This window comes from Drosophila tropicalis, unplaced genomic scaffold (genome assembly GCF_018151085.1).
Source record: "Drosophila tropicalis isolate 14030-0801.00 unplaced genomic scaffold, ASM1815108v1 contig_878, whole genome shotgun sequence".
NCBI lineage: Eukaryota > Metazoa > Arthropoda > Insecta > Diptera > Drosophilidae > Drosophila > Drosophila tropicalis.
The window spans coordinates 1,385,947-1,401,784 of NW_027173374.1; the positions used below are offsets into that span (position 1 = coordinate 1,385,947).

The 15,838-nt window shown below is 40.7% G+C and overlaps 2 protein-coding genes across 2 annotated transcripts; one reads left to right on the top strand and one right to left on the bottom strand.

Moving 5' to 3' along the window:
* Positions 1-41: 41 nt before the first annotated feature.
* LOC137584807 (ATP-binding cassette sub-family G member 5) lies at positions 42-2,911 on the bottom strand. The gene is made up of 12 exons (XM_068300371.1): positions 2,804-2,911; positions 2,502-2,640; positions 2,294-2,402; positions 2,043-2,233; positions 1,846-1,990; positions 1,320-1,785; positions 1,143-1,260; positions 989-1,082; positions 778-916; positions 527-718; positions 279-465; positions 42-223 (listed from the first exon to the last, which is right to left on the bottom strand). Exons 2-12 carry the CDS (start codon positions 2,559-2,561, stop codon positions 110-112), a joined length of 1,815 nt encoding a protein of 604 aa, XP_068156472.1. The 5' UTR covers positions 2,562-2,640; positions 2,804-2,911; the 3' UTR covers positions 42-109.
* A 148-nt stretch (positions 2,912-3,059) lies between these two features.
* LOC137585755 (ATP-binding cassette sub-family G member 8) lies at positions 3,060-15,835 on the top strand. The gene is made up of 8 exons (XM_068301683.1): positions 3,060-3,626; positions 12,454-12,587; positions 12,856-12,987; positions 13,062-14,401; positions 14,461-14,930; positions 14,992-15,112; positions 15,173-15,453; positions 15,511-15,835. The coding sequence occupies exons 2-8, from the start codon at positions 12,457-12,459 to the stop codon at positions 15,739-15,741; spliced, it is 2,706 nt and encodes a 901-aa protein (XP_068157784.1). The 5' UTR covers positions 3,060-3,626; positions 12,454-12,456; the 3' UTR covers positions 15,742-15,835.
* The last annotated feature ends 3 nt before the right edge of the window (positions 15,836-15,838 follow it).

The window sequence follows — 15,838 nt, forward strand, 5'->3', positions numbered from 1 at the left end:
AGAAAACGACAAAGTTTAAGTAATATTTAATTTATAAGTACTTGATATAAATAGAAATTAGTTGGTAATGTGTGTAAATGTGGCAGGTTTTAATGGTAAATCTCTGTCTTTAATCTTTAAACTTCTGACGCACACAACGAGGCATGGGAAATAGGTAGAGCAACATATTAAAGGCGGCCAAACCAACAGCAAAGGCACACGAAGCAGCGACATCGATGGTTTCCTGAAATTAGATTGAATTTGCATTACTGTCACCTTCAATCTCAATGACAACTCACATCTGGATCTGGCAGGCCAAGACGCTCGTGCATAAAGTCAGCAGGCTTGGGACAAATAACCGATGCGGTGGGAGTGCAATTCAATTTGCGCGACTGAAAGGCAATGCTATGCAACAGGGATGAGGCATAGCGGGTGTGAGTGCCCTTTGTATTGTCCTGCAACCAGGGTTGTAGGCCCTTGAATGAACTGCAAGCAAAGAAAGCAAATGAAAATGAAATGTCTTAAGAAAATCACTTAGCAAACTAACCGAACTGTGCCACTGGCCAAGGCAAGACTTATCACCAGGACATAGGTCACCGCAATGGCTGCATTGAATGGCACTTTCACCACTAGCAGAAAGGCAATAGACAATTGTTCGGCGAGCACATAACTGGACCATAGGGCAACCAGAAGATAAGCAAAGATGGTGCCATTGTTGTACTTGGCATCTAACAAGAGGCTAGAAAATATTTTAAATAATTAATCAAATGAACTATTCTTTCGACTACTAGAGCTTACGGATAGATGACACAGCTGGCAATCACGGCAGAGACAGCCGAGAAGGGTATGGACACCGCATTGTAAGCAATAAGCAATGTTGTGCCTGAATAAAGTCCTTCTGGTGTATCCTGTGAGAACTTCTTGCGCCAAATGGGAACTGCAATGAATCAATGAACATAGATTAGGTAATAGGAAACTTTACATATGCCTCTTATAATAAACAACTTACATAGTGAAATGGTAGTCAAAATACCACAACCATAAGACAATCCCAATATATTCAATATCATTCCATTTCGCGTAAAGAAACCATGGCCATCATCCTAACAGGAGAATTCCTTTTAGTAAGATTGAAAGTATACAACTTAATTAGTCCTACTTACTCCCACATTCGTATAGAATCCCCACAAAATGCCCATGGCTAAGGGAAGCAGCAGTAGGCGCAAGAAAAGTGTCTTCATGCCCACCATTCCGCATGAGAAAGTGGAGGCCAATAGCTTTCTGTTAATAAGAAAAGTAATCTTTGAGAAAATTATGTGGACAAACGTGCTAGCACTTACAAATACAACATAATCCAAACTTTAAGCTCTCCTGGTTTACCATAGGCCAGCGGCACTTTGCCCGATCCCATATTATTTAATGGAGCATCCGAAATGGGAGTCTCGCGGGAAAAGCGCTCTACTAGAGCCTCAATTTGTTGGCTGGACTCCAAGAAACGATCACGACTTCGGCGATCCACAGTGGATAGGCAGAGATAATACATTAAAGGATTCTCCAATTGAGGGCAGGGAAAACCAATGCCATGAAAGTATTCTAACATGGCGCGGGTGCCACCGGAATAAACAACGCCTCCTAGACAAAGGAACAGGGCACGATCCAAGAAGGGAAACACATCGGAACGTGGCTTTTCCAGTGAAAGTAAAATTCCGCAACCAGTTTTCTTGGCGGTATTCGAAAGAATAGAGATCAGCAAATAGGCACTCAATGGATCCAATCCCTGTGTGGGCTCATCTAGCAGCAGCATAACTAAAACAACCATTAGATGGTTACAGGTGCAATATGGATTGGACTATTCTCACTGCTCACCTGGATCTCTGACCAATTGTATGCCAATAGCCAGACGTCTGGCCTCACTAATATTCAAATACTCTACACGCTTGTGGGCCACTTGGGATAAAGCCAAATCAGCCAGCACTTGACGCACTTTGGAGCTCTTCAGATAACCACTAAGCTAAATGCCAAAGATTAATATTCAAATATCCGAGATTTTTCTCACTACTTACAATGGTGGGCGTATAGTGCAGAGTCTGGGCCACTGTCAGGCCAGGAACAAAGGTGCAAGATTGGGTCACATAGCCGCAGCGCTGCTGGAATAAAGCCCTCGATAGAGGGGATCCATTGAGCAGCACCTGGCCGCGTGTGGAACCATCCGAACGTCTTGAAATAACATCCAATAGAGCGCGCTTACCACTACCTAGTTAAGATAGATTAAGTTTAAGCAAACAAAAGATAACAATCTGTGCCGTATGCTCACCCTTAGAGCCCAGTATGGCCATCACTTCACCACTGTGAACCGTCAAATTGACACCTTTGAGTACCAGAGCTGAGTTGCCGGCTCCATTGAAGCAGCCACCACCATCCACCTGTTTGTGAGAATCAAAATAAAAGGTATTTTCAATTGGAAAATTGTCAAAGAGAGAAGAAGAGAGAGACAGAGAGAGAATGAATTCCAATGCACTTGCCTCGGTGGTGTGGAATATGTTGTGTGCTTCCAGTACGTAATCGCTGCCGATCATTTTCATAGCCACCACTAACAATACAAGTTTAAAGAGTGGCTCACAGAGAGCAAGAGCTGTAGAGAGAGAGCCAAGTGACCAAACACTGAGAGAGAAGAGAATAAATCATTACTCTGGCCAACTAAAATAGTTTTAGTTCTTTTATATTAACGTTATTTATTAAAGAATGATAATTATGTTGATTATTATTATTTATTTTAGAGATTTTAAATGAAATATATTTGGATTATTTTTAAAACTTTACTAACCCAAAGTCAATAACTTTGATCTTCCGTGAACACGTCCAATCCAACTGAGTGGCTTATTCCAACTGAAAACTCTGGCTTGTTGGCTCGATCCACACCAGTTGCTAGCCATTCCAATCGAGAGAGAGAGAGAGAGAGAGAGAGAGAACAGGAGAGTGAGACTCAGAGAGCGGCCTTCCAGTTGCTGCACATTTCCAATCCAACACTGGCCTAAGATGGCGTCCATGGCCAAGTTCAGTTCAGTTCGATTTCGGCCGAGCACTGAGAGAGTTGGTCATAATTTGTTTTGGCTAAGCCAGTGGGCATTATTCCTGCTAGCTACGCACGACGCTTCAACAACAACAACCAAAAAAAAAAAACAAAATCTAAGAGAGTAAAATCACAAAAAATAACGCGCTTAATGAAACAAGTTAATAAAATAAAAATCCAATTGAAATGTTGTCGTTAAATAAGTGCACAAGTAATCAATTTTTCCCATTATAATGGCAACATGGAAGTGTGCATGCAAATGATATTTTATCAAAGGTTTTTTTTAGCGGCGTGTGTCAAATGAAATTGCCAATCAATATATATAAAATATAATAAAAAGAAAAAAGAGGAAAACGAGCGAATCGAAATACAAAAAAAAAAAAACAAAAAAGACAAAAATACAAAAGTGACGTAGCTAACGAAGCGCGTGAGTGTGTAACTGTTTGGAATAGAGAATATTGAGTGTGTTTCTCTCTATACATATGTACATATATGGAATATGTTAACTTCAAAGTGAATATACATAGTAATAGCAACATTGTAATTTGGCAATATACAAAACACCACAGCAAATCAGGTAAATGAACACACACACACACACTCACACAGGAAAATCATTCTAACATTCTATGCTCCGTTTGGTGGGAGGGATGGGTGGTGGGGAGGGACAGCTAATTAATGTTTGTACAACTGGTATTTACTGTTAATTATATTAAGACAATGCCAAGCGACCAACCGACCGACAGACCAACACTTGCCACCTCAAAAAAGATGCACACCAAACACACACACACACACACAGGGAGACTTACTTGGAGTTACTTCTAAGGTACGAAAGTGGGGAGTTGGTATCTCCTATGTATCTACCTTGGCAAAGGCAAAAGCAAAGGCGTTGACGCTCCACTCCACGTTGTTGATTTCTTTTGCTCTGCTCTTACCACCATTCTATCCCCTACTCTCTCTCTGTCTCTCTAAATGTATCTCTTTCTCTCGCGCGTTCGGTCGTCGCCATCACAGGTCAAAGATCCCACAAGCCAGTTTTGTCTAGCAAACGTTTATTTTTTTTTTCGTTTTCTTGCCGTTCTTTGGCTTTGCTTGCTTCTATCTTTATTTCCACCATTTCCATTACTTCCACATATTTTTTCCTTCTTGCTGTTGGTGCTGTTGTTGTTGTTGATTCTCTCCAGTTCTGCACTCTATGGGGGCCCTCCAGAACCACATTTATAGCCAGCAGAACCATGGCCAAGTGTTTGTATATTGTTGTACGTATGTATCTTACAGATACAAGTTTCTGTTCTGTTCTTTTCTGTTTTGTTTGTTTGTTTGTTTGTTTGGCCGGCTGCAGAACTCGACGAAGCTGGAAGCTTGGTATAGTTAGCCAGTGTTGACTCCTCAACGAGCATTGTATATTTGCTCTTACTATAGCCAACGGCACAGTCATCATCATCATCATCATCATCATCAACCAACATCATCATGATGGCATTTCCTCTTGGCTTTAGTTATTGACTTTAAGGCTTATGAGTTTCTTCTTTTGGATTTTCTTGGTATCTTGCATCTTGGATCGTGCAAGTGGATCCTATTTTTGTTTTCTTTGTTTGGCCAACTATATATGTATATAAATTATATCTCGTCTCTGTATATTAAGAACGGACACGCAGGCTGGCAGCTCCAACAACTTTCACATTCATTTTGCAATTTCGTTGCAGCCGCCAATCTTCGTTAACAATCACTTTCAAAATTTTCACCGCTAAACTTGATGTCATGACACAATTTGATAAGGCATAAGGTATAAACTGAAGTACCCTTTTGAATGGTTAGCACCATTCTCAGGGCTAAAGAATGCAAATTTGTAGAAGATCATTTGACAGGCATTTTACACAAATTACTCGCATCTAATTGCCGGGCCTTGGTGTAAAATGCCGTTAGAATGCTGAGCCATGTTCATTGAAATTGTTGGCTATGTTTTTTGGGCTGATAGCCCAAAAGATTTTTATGTTCTTTGTGCTGACTTGTTGTTTTTCATTTCTTTTTCTTGTTGTTTTTTTTTTTTCTTTTTTTTGTATTTGTTGTGGCGTAAATTAGTTAACAGTATTTATTATAGCTGTTAACGGTGTCTAATGATTTGTTGCTGCTGTTTCAAGTTCTCGCCACTAACCAAAAAAAAAAAAAAGTTGAGAAGCAGGCCGCTTACTGCCAAAGCGACAAGATCTAGAAGCGCTCGTAATTCAATTTCGAACAATTTCAATTCCAAACAAAAAGAAAGAAAAAAAAACTCCATACGAAACGAAAGACTTAAGCCACAAACTTGAAGTCGAAGACAATGTCTAGACAAAGTCAAAAGCGAGCCACCGGGGAGAGGAAGAGAGAGAGAGAGAGCTTAAGTTGAATTGATTGTCAGCGATTGCTTTTGGTGCTGGAGAATTCAGTTGGGGACTCAAGCCAACCAGCCAGCGGCTTTTGGAGTTCGTCTTATGATCGGCTTTGGGCCATAGTTTTGTTTTTTCTTTGTCTAGGAGCTGCTGTTGTTGTTGTTGTGGTATTTTTTTTTGGTGTGTTTCTATACAATAACAAAAAAGGTGTGGCTGCATCTTGTTCGCCAAGAACTTGTTCTTTCTCCTCGATTTACTCATGTTTCATGTTTAATGCATTTTTTATTTTTCTGTTCTTTCAATTTCAATTTAGTATTGGGTTTTATTTTCAGTCGCATGATTCATTCAATTTAATAATTGTATAATCAAATTGATGAAGTCAGCAACAATCCAATGAAATGATTGAATTCAAGTGCTCACAAGTGAAAACTAAAATAGAAAAGATATTCAGAATTGAACATGTCTAGGTATTGTGTTTGTATTGTGGGCCATTAAAACCTGCGACCATGAAAATCGTATGCATTGATAAGTACAGAGTGAGAGAGAGAGAGGACTTTATTTACTTTTTATTGTAATTAAATTAACACATAAAAGAAGCAGAACAGTGGCATAATTAGGCAAAGAAAGTATATGCCTTACAGTTCGTGACTTTTATGGCCATAAAAAATAGAAAAGAAACAGAAAAACAGAACTTAATTTCACTTGAGGAGTTGTTAAGGCAGAGAAAGAGTCTATAAAGTTGGCTTATACTTACATTAGAATAGAAACATAGTTCAGGGGCTTACTTACATACTTTACAATGCGCAAATTTCGCAACGTGCTGCGAATTTGGTCTTTGAATTTATGTCACTCATTCCGCTCGACAGACATTGGGGAGTTGGGCTGGCGCCCCCCGTCAGACATCTAAGGCGACGTCTGGCTGGCTGGCTGGCTGGGTGTGTTTGTCTTGGGGAATTTAGCCATATACATGAATGTATGTTTGTTTCTCATTCGCATTTGTGTTTTTTTTATTATGCATGCAACGCAAAAGGAAAATACACGAAAAAAAATATATATTTATTGTTGTCTGTGTGTGTTTGTGTGTGTTTTTTGTCATGGAATTTGTGTCAATTAGTTTAGCCTGGCACACGTGTGTGCAGAGAAGAGTGAAGAGTTATACTCCCCCCCCATTGGCATGCAAATTTTACCCACAATTGTTGGCCACTTTCACATAGACAACAGCAATCTGTTGCAATACAGGAAAGTGTTTTGTTCGCTTCGTTTCGTTGTGGTTTTGCTTAGCGTTAATTGCCTGTAAAGATGCCCAAAAGTGTAGCAAAGTATTATTTTTTTTTTGTGTTTTGTTTTTCGTTTTCCACTTTTGGCAATTAATAAATAACTGACCTTGCTTGGTTTTCCATTTTCCAAAACTGGAGCCACAACCACGAAAATCAACACTCACAATCGGCTCACGACCACCGGCAACGGCAAACGGCAGCGGAGGCTATGCAGCCATGACGAATACGAATATTCGTTGACGGCATGACATTAACTTGGCTTTGTTTCTTGTTGTTTTTTTTTTCGTTTTTGGGGTCACAGTCAGAGCGCAGTAGAGCAGAGTTAAGTTAACTGACAGCGACGTCAGCAAAACTTGTGGAATTCTTATGATCGCATTACTGCTGCTTTGTTAGTTTTTTAGGTTCAGTTGCAATTTAACAATAATTTTGTTGTTGTTCCATTAATGCAGTATTAAGTTGATTCAATGGTTAAGATAGATCAAATCAAATTACTTAATTAATGATTTTTGTTGTACAGAAATTTTCGAATTGCTCATTTATTTGTTATAGCAATTATTCAGCAGTCCAGCCAGTCATTCCACTTTGTTGCCCTTCCCTCAAAAAATCTTCTCATAATCAATTTACAAAAAAAAAAAACTTTCACAAATTGTTCATCTCTCTTTTTTTCGGGCATTTTGAAGATAGCCGCTTTGCGTGCTCAACTTTAATGTCCGCGTCTGTCAGTCAGTTTGACTGACTGGCGTTTATCTGCGACAGCGACAGTATCTAAAAGATACACACACTCACACTCACACTCACTCTCAACACATTTGCATACTTACTCGCTCGGTCTGGGCCAAAAGAATGTGCTAAAAATCAAACACAAAAATCTCTGAGACTCGAGTGTTCAATTAACACAAAAGTTTACATACATACATACATCCATGTATGTATATGTATGTGTATTGAATGCTGCTCGAAATGGAGTTTTATCAATAATGTTCATATTGATACAAGTTCAATAAACCGCTACGAAGCAATATCTCTGGAATGTTGACCACAAACTGGTAATCAGTTTGGTTTGTTTATTATTAATTTGCATTGGCATGGGCATTAGTCAGTTTTGAATGTTGCCAAAGGCTGTCAGCTGGGTGGTTGCCGCCCATTTTCTCGGTTACGCCCACAGAAAGAATTCAAACCATGCAAATTGTGTCATAAAAGGTATATAGACTTTATCACTTGGCTGGCAATTTTTATTTGTTCCTGAAGTAAAACTAAAATCGTAAATTGAAAAATATAAAAAAAAGTTATTGAAAATGGCTTAATAAACTTTTTAGTAAGAAAAATGTCTATAAATTCCATTTAAATAATACTAAAATGAGAAACTTTTACATCAAGTTGGGATTTCTTTCCGTATTAAAATCTATTTTGGGTTATATAAAGTCTCTGTAGACTGACAGAATGGATAATAGATCCTTGTATTTTGTATTTTTATTTTCCTTTCGTAAGTATACACACATTTCGGTGATTATATCGTTTCCTTTTTGTTTATGCTTACCTATTATTAATTGCAAATTACAAAATTGCAACAGTGACCCACTTTTTGGTATGTATGTATGTATGTATGTACGAACAAGTCGTAAAAATATTTGTGCTTGCCAATTTATCATACGCCCCGTAGTTTTCATGTCAGAGATGGCAACCAGGAGCCACAAATTATGCCACACAAGAGTTTCACTTTCTCACTAGGCCACGTTTAGAGGCCAAAAAGAGATCTTTGTGGACACTGGTTGTCAGTCAACCAGTCATTCATTTACTAACTCAACCAGGCACCTCGGTCAGAGAGTCTCAGTCAGACCGCCATTCAATGGCTCTCAAATACCAAGCAACTTTTGATTTGGGAGGCTGTCAGCTCATTGTTTGTGTTACCTGTTGACTAGTTTTTGAGGTCTGCAGAGAAATGAGTGAACAGAGCTGTTGTTGCCTTGCGGCAAGCCCCTAGAAGCAACAAAAAAAGAGGTAGATTTAACGTTACTAGCCTAGGTTACTCCAATTTAATTGGCTTTTTGCGTGGGAATGTTTTGGCTATCTAAGACCGCAGGTCAAGAGACCAAAATCAGAAAGACTTGTTTGTAATCCAATCAACCAAGCAAATACACACATTTGAATGGCTTAAACACAACTTGTGGCCGCTTAAGTGCCAGCCCACAACGGAGAGCAAAGAAAGAAAGAGAGAGAGAGAGAGAGAGCGAAGTGATCTACAAATGGTTATGGTCGGGACCACTTGAAGCCACTTGGGCGCGCTCCATTAAATCACAAAATGTGCGCACATGCCGGCAATCAGTGACCGAAAAAAAATGGAAGTAGAAAAAACGCTTTGTCAAAGACATCGTTTCCCTGACTGTGACTCTGAGTACAAGTATGAGTATGAGTATGAGTCTGGTCAACCAAGCTCGTGTCTAACTGCAGTTTTGCATCAATGGTCATGTGGATGTGACTCCTGAGCTTGCTCTTGCCCCAGCCAGACACGCAACGGTTCTCTTCACTTGTCGCCAAGTGGCAACGGGAACGGGAACGGGAATGGAGAATGGAGAATGGAGAATGCACTGCAACGGGTCTCTCATCATAGGCGCTAACTCGATGCCTATTGGCTTAATCGATTTGGTAAGCTATTGCCAATAACCGTTGGTCAATTAATTGTTTGCCGTGATTTATTTGCCTCATACCGTTGACAAGGAAATATCCGCTGCCATCTAAATCGCCCCTCAATCGTTCAATGCAAAGCGATCCGAAGCTGGTTTAAGTTAGTTGTTGATTAATTTGGGGCAGTTGGCCACATTGCCACATGGTTTATCACCTCTATGATATAATTCTGGCCAAATTGTAACTGTTTAAGACTGTCTAGTTTCCTCTATTGCATTGGATTTCGGTTTTTTTTCATGCAGCTGTGCAGATTATTGCTCTTTCCTGTTTTTCTGGTGGCAGCTGAGGCAACTTTGTATATAGTTTTTTTTTTTTTTTTCTGGGTGGCATGTCTGGCCATACTTGAGGCAATCAGATAAATATGCCTGAAAGGTCACTTAATGTCCAAATGAAGTGAGTATATAGTGAGTTATAATGAAGTATTTTGTAATAGAAACTAAATAAAGTTATCTAAAGTGCATTTAAGTTAGAGGAAATGGAATTGATCATTCATAGAGAAGAAAATATCTTTTTTACCCTAAAGATTCAAAATGGGGCAGATTCAAAACGAATGAATGAAATGAAGTTTAAACTTTTAATCAAAAGTAGATTAATAGGTTAGCAACTAAATAATTTAACTAAAAGTAGAATATAATTATCACTTTTTAATTTAAATTCAGATTAAACACATAAATGTTGAAATAATTTAATGTAACTACGTGACCAGGCAGTAGAAATTTTATCTCTAAATTAAAAAAAAAAAAAAAACACTCAAGAGTTATTTCTAAAACAGATATCAACTATATGTATGAGAAATGCACTTTCATTTTAAGTTTTAGTATGTACTTACTTGGGGGGCACTCCTCTATGTTTTATGCCACGCACTCGGGCAAGACAATAGTTGGAGATACAAATACAGATATCATCTTTGGACGTTCACAACGCATCGTGATCACATAAATCAATGCCGTAGCCGTATCATTGCCCTCGATACCATTCGTTCATTCATTCATTCATTTATACATTCATTACAACAAAAACGGCTTTTTAAATGCCTTCGGTTGTGACTTTTTTTCTACTTGTGGCCCCTTTCTTTATGCCCTCTTGGCTAGCTGCCTACTATTATTATACACAGGTATACTTACTAAGTGAAGTTGAGCTGGATACTAAAGGTAGTTGAAAAACTGTAGCAGCCTCTCTTCAAACAGCTCTGCGGGTATTAAAAACCCTTTTGCTTGCCGCAAAACTTCCACTTTCACTACGTTTTGGCTAAAAGGTACCACCACCACCACCACCAACAACAATAAGATAAACAAAAAGTGTGGAAAAAAAAACAATAACAAAAAGAAAACAATAACAAAATCAGTTAAACTGAGCTAAAAGAGCTCTAACACAAGTTCCAAGAGGTTGGTGCTGGCTATGTGATGATTATAACACAAACGATTTTAATTAAAACGAATTTAACACGCAATTAAGAGTGTTAATAACTGACTCCAAGTCTAGTCCAAGATCTAGTTAACTATGACTAGTGAATAGTATTCGAAATATGCGGTAATCAAATCGTCAAACTCTTGATGGAATTCAGCTATAACTCTCTCGCCTTGCCGCCTTTTGAGTGCAGCTTCACTTTCAGTTTTGGCGAGTGCCTTGTATCTTGTAATTACGAGTATGAGGCAGAAAGCAAGAAACAACACAAATGAACATTAAATAAAGTATCTTAAAAGTTGCAAGTTGCTGCTCTGCTCTGCAGTGGTTTCCACTCACTTTCGCCAGGTCTCCGTAATCACAAATGAAAAAGTAGAGAGCTGAGCACCCGTAGAACACTTGACTACGTAATCTTGTGTTGCTACTTCCAAAACGGAAATCCATACGCCTCGTTGCACTGGATCAGACAGTTGCACTTGGTGTGCATTTGTTGTTGGTGGTGGGTTTGTTTGGTTGTTTATTCGATTGCATAAAGGCAGGTCACAAAAACAGTTTTGGCCACTTTTGCAGCTCATTTGCATGGGTTTTTTTTCTTCTCTCCATCTTATTTGGTAGAGGGTTTTGTCTTCTTTTTCACATTGGCAATTAAAAACCCAACCACCATGTTGCAAGCAGCATTAGCCGCTTTGTTCTTTGGCTAGACCAACTTTTGGAAATATTCTACTCAAGAAAACTCTATTAGTCTGTTGCATTGTTTGTGCACTTTGATGAGATTTTTAACCAACACTGTCCTACATAAAGTTTTGGGAATGTTTTCAAAGAATTTTAATGTCCATTAACTTAAGAATCATGATTCAAACGCGTAACAACTATTATTACTATTTGCAATTGGAAATATTGAATAAGCATTTCGTGAATCCACAATCTGTTCCATTATCCCTGATGAAACTTCTTCATTGGAGGGAAACGTCTCCAAGGATATTAGTCGAAAATAGAATTGTAGATTTAGTAGTTCTCCCCAAGGATCTACCAACTAAGACCAATATTTGGGTTCTATATATGTAAATACAGCCACAGATCTATAGTAACATATTATCTGATCAATTTTGAGTTTGAAGAAATCTCTCAAGAAAAAAAGTTTAACTTTCCCTTGTTGAATAAGTTGTAAAAATTCTTTTATAGGGGAAATCTAATTAAAGATTTGTAGAATTGTGCGAAATATATCAAAATGTCATAAAAACTTTGATTACTTTTATACACTGACTATGCATACAATGGGTATATAAAAAATCAAATAGAAAGTTCTTAACCATTGACTTGACAGAATCAACTTTAATTTCGGTTGATGAATTCTAATTTGAAATGAAAAAGTAATTGATATATATATATTTTTTTTTATATGTGCAAAAAATATGTTAAAAAACCTTGTGGAAAACAATCAAATGATTTGTTTTTCTAACTCACAATGGATGAGATTTTGTCGGTTTCATGTATGTGAGAGTCGACGACGCGACGTTCATTAGGTTAATTCCCGCAAATTATGACTAATAATGGCCACGCTAGCTGGCACATTCTTGACCCAGTTTAACTTGGAATTAGCTTTAGTTTTTGGCTCTAACCAGTTGTGCCTATCTCTCACTCAAGATCTTTCTCTCTCACGCGCTTTCAGATCATGGAGCTAAGCAATTTTTCCAATCACAAGAAGATGTCACGCGAGGAACGACGCTACTCCGTGCCACATGGTCCAAATACACCTTTGCCTCCAGCAGCATCTGAAGATTTACATGCCTGGTCCATTTATAGGTGAGTAGTTGGGCTTGGTTGAGGACTCTTGGGTTCAGAGGGAGGGGCTTTAACTGTTTAATGATGCGTTAGTTGCTGCACCTGTTGGACGGTTTTGTTGACGGTTGATTAAACCGCAACAGGCGGAAGTTCAAATGCCATAAATGACCAAGCCCCCCGAGTTGTCGCCCCAACCAATCATGACTAGCTGACCGCAACAACTCGGCAACTTTATGTAAATTCCTCCATCCCCGTCTCCATCTCATCGTATGTCTTTTCATACTAATAGGCAAAATCTAAACTCTGACTTTACCGACTCGGCTCTGGGCTCATCCGACAAATCACCGCTGCCATATGGAAATTTCCAGCTACGCGACACAACAGTGCAATCCATACTAAATCATCCGCGTTATGGACCCAAGTGAGTTGAGAAAATAATTAAGCCTAAAAGGGGAAGCAATTAATTAATCCAAACTGAACTCTCTTCATCTTCAGATCGCCATTGGGTTCCAATATGTATACATATTTAAAGTTTGGATTGCCACGCGTTTTCCCACCTAACGCTGGATCCCAGCGTTCACATCGACCGGGCCCAGGTCCGGGTCCAGGTCATGGACCAGCCTCTAGTGCCCTTGGGGGAGTGCGTGGTCGTGTTAATCGCGGTTTTCGGGATAGCTCGGGTGTCGCTCCGGCAGGCGCCGGGTCCAGTGGCTATGACAGCAGTGATAACGAGACCACACGCAGTCGGGTGCCACCCAATTTGCGAAAATATCGCAGCGAATCCGATTTTCGTGCCATTGGCGGCATGCCGCATTCACGGCCCGAATCCCGTGCCCAGAATGGAGCAGGAGCTGTGCCAGCGGCTGCCTTGCGACAGGCCAATAGCAGGGCCAGCATAGCCGTACAGTACATGGCGAATAGCAATGGCACCGGCAAGCACTATGGACATCGGTCACACAGCGAGGCTGATCTTTTGGGTGCCGGCCTGGGCGGAGATGGAGGGGGAATGGGCATGGGCTATGGCGATTATGGAGAGTCTCGCATCTACGGAAGCACACGACATGCCCAGCCCTATGGACAGCATGGACGCAAGCACTCCAACATGGGCCTAATCTATCCCAATATACAGGTGCATTGCCTCGATGTTAATCCTTGTCTGCGTGGCGTTTCCATGCAGGCCAAGGCTGGAGATCTGTTTGCCATAATGGCAACTTCTCAGCGGGAGGGGAGCGCTTTAGCCGAATGCCTGGCCGGACTTAGCGAACGTCTTGGAGGCGAGATTCTGATTAATGGTCAGCAAGTGAATCGATATGGTCTTCGTGAGCTGTGCAGCTATGTCCCAGCTCTGGAGGTCTCGTCGCTGGATCCACGCATGAGTGTCCAATGCACTCTGAATTTTCATGCAGCTCTGCGTGGTCCCATCGATCGCAGCGATCTGAAGGAACGCATGGATGTGCTCATTGAGGATTTGGGCCTGAACACGGTGCGTGCCTCCAATGTTTCATCCCTGACGCATTCGGAGAAACAGCGACTGAGTGTGGCCTGCCAACTGTTGGCTCAGTCCTCGCTGTTGATTCTCGATCAGGTCACCAGCAATATGGATATTTTCGACACCTTCTTTCTGGTGGAATATCTGCGTCAGTGGTGCAGCGGCGGAAGGATTGTAATTATGACATTGCAGCCGCCAACCTTTGAGATTCTTTCCATGTGCTCGGGAGTCCTGCTGCTCTCTGGTGGTCGCACAGTATTTTCCGGGAGTCGAGCAGATCTGCCGCGACACATGGGCGAACTGGGCTATCCCTGTCCGCCGTTCAAAAATCCAGCGGACTACTACCGTAAGTACATCGGGAGGCCTTTCCTCTGATTGCATCTAATTGCTAATCTAATTTTTCAGTGGACTTGGTTACTTTGGATGACTTATCGGCAGCGGCAATGCTTGAGTCTTCGGCTCGTATTGAATCACTGGCCAATGCCTGGGATCAGATCAATTCCGAACCACCGTTAGCCGCTCCACCCGCCTCCTTGCCTAATTTCACAATGAAGGCAGGATTCTTTGGACAAACGAAGGCGTTGATTAAACGATTTGCTGGCTACAAGCAGCCAGGATCCCTGCTGACTTGGATCAGCAAACTAATTGTGGCTGCATTGCTATCCCTCTGCATTGGATGCATTTTCTGGGATGTGCCCGCATCTGATCCGCAATTGGCCTACAATGATCGCTTCGGCTATCATCACTGTGTCATGGTGCTGGCCTATTGGCCACTTGTAATGCTAACCATACGAGATACTCAAGAGGATCGACGACATGCGGAGCGGGACATACGATTGGGTCTCTATTCCCGTAGTCTCTACATTATCATTCAGGTAAATTCAGATACAAATGACTTGCTAGAGTAGCATAATTCATTATCCTCCATTTCATTAGAGCCTATTGGGACTCTTCCCTAGCCTTTGCATTTGGCTGGCCTATTTATTGCCGGCTCACAGTATGGCTGGATTATACACCTATTCCAATAGCAGCGATACAGGCATTTATCTATATATGGGTAAGAGTCTAGCTGAGGATTTCCTTTCCAAACAAAAAATTAAAGTAATAACTTCACTAGGTTATATGCTGCTATATCTGACACTTATCCAAACTTTGGCCTTGTTCTGTGCCCACTTGTTGCCCTGCATGGTGTCTGCCAGCATAATCAACTCAATGATTAGTCTGGCATTAGCCTCGGTCGGTGGCTATTTGGTGCATCCTTACAATTTATCCAAATTCTGGTCATGGCTGCAGTTAGCCTCACCTCAGCGTTGGCTTCTGCCGGTACTCGTCCAGGATGAATATAGCGCTGAAACTCTGGCCAATTCAGCTGGTCTGCAGCTGTGCCGCAACAAACAGGTGAGTTTTAATTAATCAATAAATTATTTTATCGATTTAATCTCCGATTTTTCTTAGGTTCAGCATCAAGAGATCATTGTACAGCAGCCCTGCCCACCGCCCAACGGAACCCAAGTGCTAGTCGACTTTCAATTGTTACCGCAGCAGCATGTACTCGATCCCACACACAACTACGATCAGACCACTTCGGTGGCTTTGGTGCTGGCCTCTGTGTTGGTCTTTTGCCTGACCTTCATTGTCTTTGTGTGCAATTGTCGACGGGCCTGTCGCAGAGCACATAGTCGATAGGCGTCAATTTGGAGCTGGACAGGTGACACAGCATTTCGAACTGTACATTGAATAGTAACTAATTTCTTTAATTAAATAGCGTTTAGTCAAGGCAGAG

Excerpts from the sequence above, each read along its gene's own strand:
- LOC137584807 (XM_068300371.1), bottom strand. The coding sequence starts at position 2,561 with ATGAAAATGATCGGCAGCGATTACGTACTGGAAGCACACAACATATTC. Across the intron at positions 917-988 it reads TTTGACTACCATTTCACTAT|TTCCCATTTGGCGCAAGAAG; the intron begins GTAAGTTGTTTA and ends GATTCATTGCAG. Across the intron at positions 224-278 it reads TTGGCCTGCCAGATCCAGAT|GAAACCATCGATGTCGCTGC; the intron begins GTGAGTTGTCAT and ends ATCTAATTTCAG.
- LOC137585755 (XM_068301683.1), top strand. The coding sequence starts at position 12,457 with ATGGAGCTAAGCAATTTTTCCAATCACAAGAAGATGTCACGCGAGGAA. Across the intron at positions 14,931-14,991 it reads GTCTCTACATTATCATTCAG|AGCCTATTGGGACTCTTCCC; the intron begins GTAAATTCAGAT and ends CCATTTCATTAG. Across the intron at positions 15,113-15,172 it reads AGGCATTTATCTATATATGG|GTTATATGCTGCTATATCTG; the intron begins GTAAGAGTCTAG and ends TAACTTCACTAG.